The sequence below is a fragment of the Olea europaea genome, unplaced genomic scaffold (genome assembly GCF_002742605.1).
Source record: "Olea europaea var. sylvestris unplaced genomic scaffold, O_europaea_v1 scaffold2174, whole genome shotgun sequence".
Lineage (NCBI taxonomy): Eukaryota > Viridiplantae > Streptophyta > Magnoliopsida > Lamiales > Oleaceae > Olea > Olea europaea.
Genome location: NW_019239737.1, coordinates 15,712 through 17,077, shown reverse-complemented (window position 1 = coordinate 17,077; position 1,366 = coordinate 15,712). Strand labels below are relative to the sequence as shown.

General features: G+C 39.5%; 1 protein-coding gene across 1 annotated transcript; it reads left to right on the top strand.

Annotated features, from left to right (window-relative positions):
* Positions 1-376: 376 nt before the first annotated feature.
* On the top strand, positions 377-1,075 carry LOC111380588. Its single transcript, XM_023004190.1, has 3 exons — positions 377-449; positions 510-592; positions 644-1,075. The coding sequence occupies exons 1-3, from the start codon at positions 377-379 to the stop codon at positions 1,073-1,075; spliced, it is 588 nt and encodes a 195-aa protein (XP_022859958.1).
* Positions 1,076-1,366: the final 291 nt, after the last annotated feature.

Below are 1,366 nucleotides of genomic sequence, written 5' to 3'. Positions count from 1 at the left end.
GTTAGCAAGTTTTACTACGAAACCGACGCTCAGGGACAGAATAGTAGCTACTCAGAAAGATGTTTCCTTTTTGGAAAAGATCAAGTCTGATGTCGGAATTGAGAAGATGAAAGGATTTGAAAGCCGAAGACAAAGCCTTGATGTTTAAGGATCGGTTGTACGTGCCAAAGGATGAAGTGTTGAGAAATGAAATTATGGCCGAGGCTCACTCAACTCCTTACTCCGCCCACCCAGGCGAAACTAAAATGTATCAAGATTTACGTAACACATTTTGGTGGAGAAATATGAAAGGGAAGATAACTTTATTCATTTCCAAATGCATGGTTTCTCAATAGGTGAAGGCTGAACATCAAAGACCGTCGGGACCGTTGAACCCATGGACATACCTAAATGGAAGTGGGAAAAGATTGCAATAGATTTTGTCATCGATTTTCCTAGATCAGTGAGAGGTCATGATGCGATCTAGATGATTGTGGATCAACTTACAAAATTTGCTTATTTCTTGCTAGTTCGGACAACCTACAGCTTAGAACAGCTCGCACAAATTTATGTCCGGGAGATTATGCAGCTTCATGGAGTTCCGGCATCTATCGTATCAAATAGAGACCTGAGGTTTACTTAAAAGTTTTGGATAAGTCTTCAGGCAGCTGCAGGTACCAAGTTGTATGGTAGACGATGTTATTCGCCATTATACTGGGATGAAGTTGGTAAAAGTAGAATTTTGGGCCCAGAATTGGTCGAAAAGATTGTGGAGGCTATACGTAAAATTAGATCAAGAATTAAGATTGTCCAAGATCGTCAAAAGAGCTATGCCGACAAAAGGAGAAAAGAATTGACTTTTGAAGTTGGAGAGAAAGTATTTCTCAAGGTCGCGCCGATGAAGGGAATACTACGATTTGGAAAGAAAGGAAAGTTGAGTCCTAAATTTATTGGCCCATTTGAGATTCTTGAAAAGATTGGGAATGTGGCATGTCGGTTAGCACTGCCACCTGAGCTTTCAGCAGAGCACAATGTATTTCACATTTTTATGTTGAGAAAGTACATTTCGAATCCTAATCATGTAGTTAATGTTTAATCAGTGGACGTTCGGAGTGATGTGACGTATGAGGAAGCTCGTGCAGTGATTCTGAAGAGAAATGACCATGTCATGAGAAATCGAAAGGTTCCACTAGTCAAAGTCTAGTGGAGTAGACATGGTGAGGATGAGGTTACTTGGGAAAGAGAAGAAGACATTTTAGCCAAGTATCCTGATCTCCATAAAACAAGCAAGTTAAATTTCGAAGACGAAATTATTTTAAGTGGGGAGAGTTGTAGTGACCGAGAAAAAAAATTGTTTTGTTTCGTTTCGTTTCAAAATAAAATTTTA

What these genes read in the sequence shown, in the direction of transcription:
- LOC111380588 (XM_023004190.1), top strand. Translation starts at nt 377, where the DNA reads ATGGACATACCTAAATGGAAGTGGGAAAAGATTGCAATAGATTTTGTC. An exon ending in TTTTCCTAGATCAGTGAGAG is followed by an intron (nt 450 to 509) that starts GTCATGATGCGA and finishes ATTTCTTGCTAG; the next exon opens with TTCGGACAACCTACAGCTTA. An exon ending in ATGGAGTTCCGGCATCTATC is followed by an intron (nt 593 to 643) that starts GTATCAAATAGA and finishes ATAAGTCTTCAG; the next exon opens with GCAGCTGCAGGTACCAAGTT.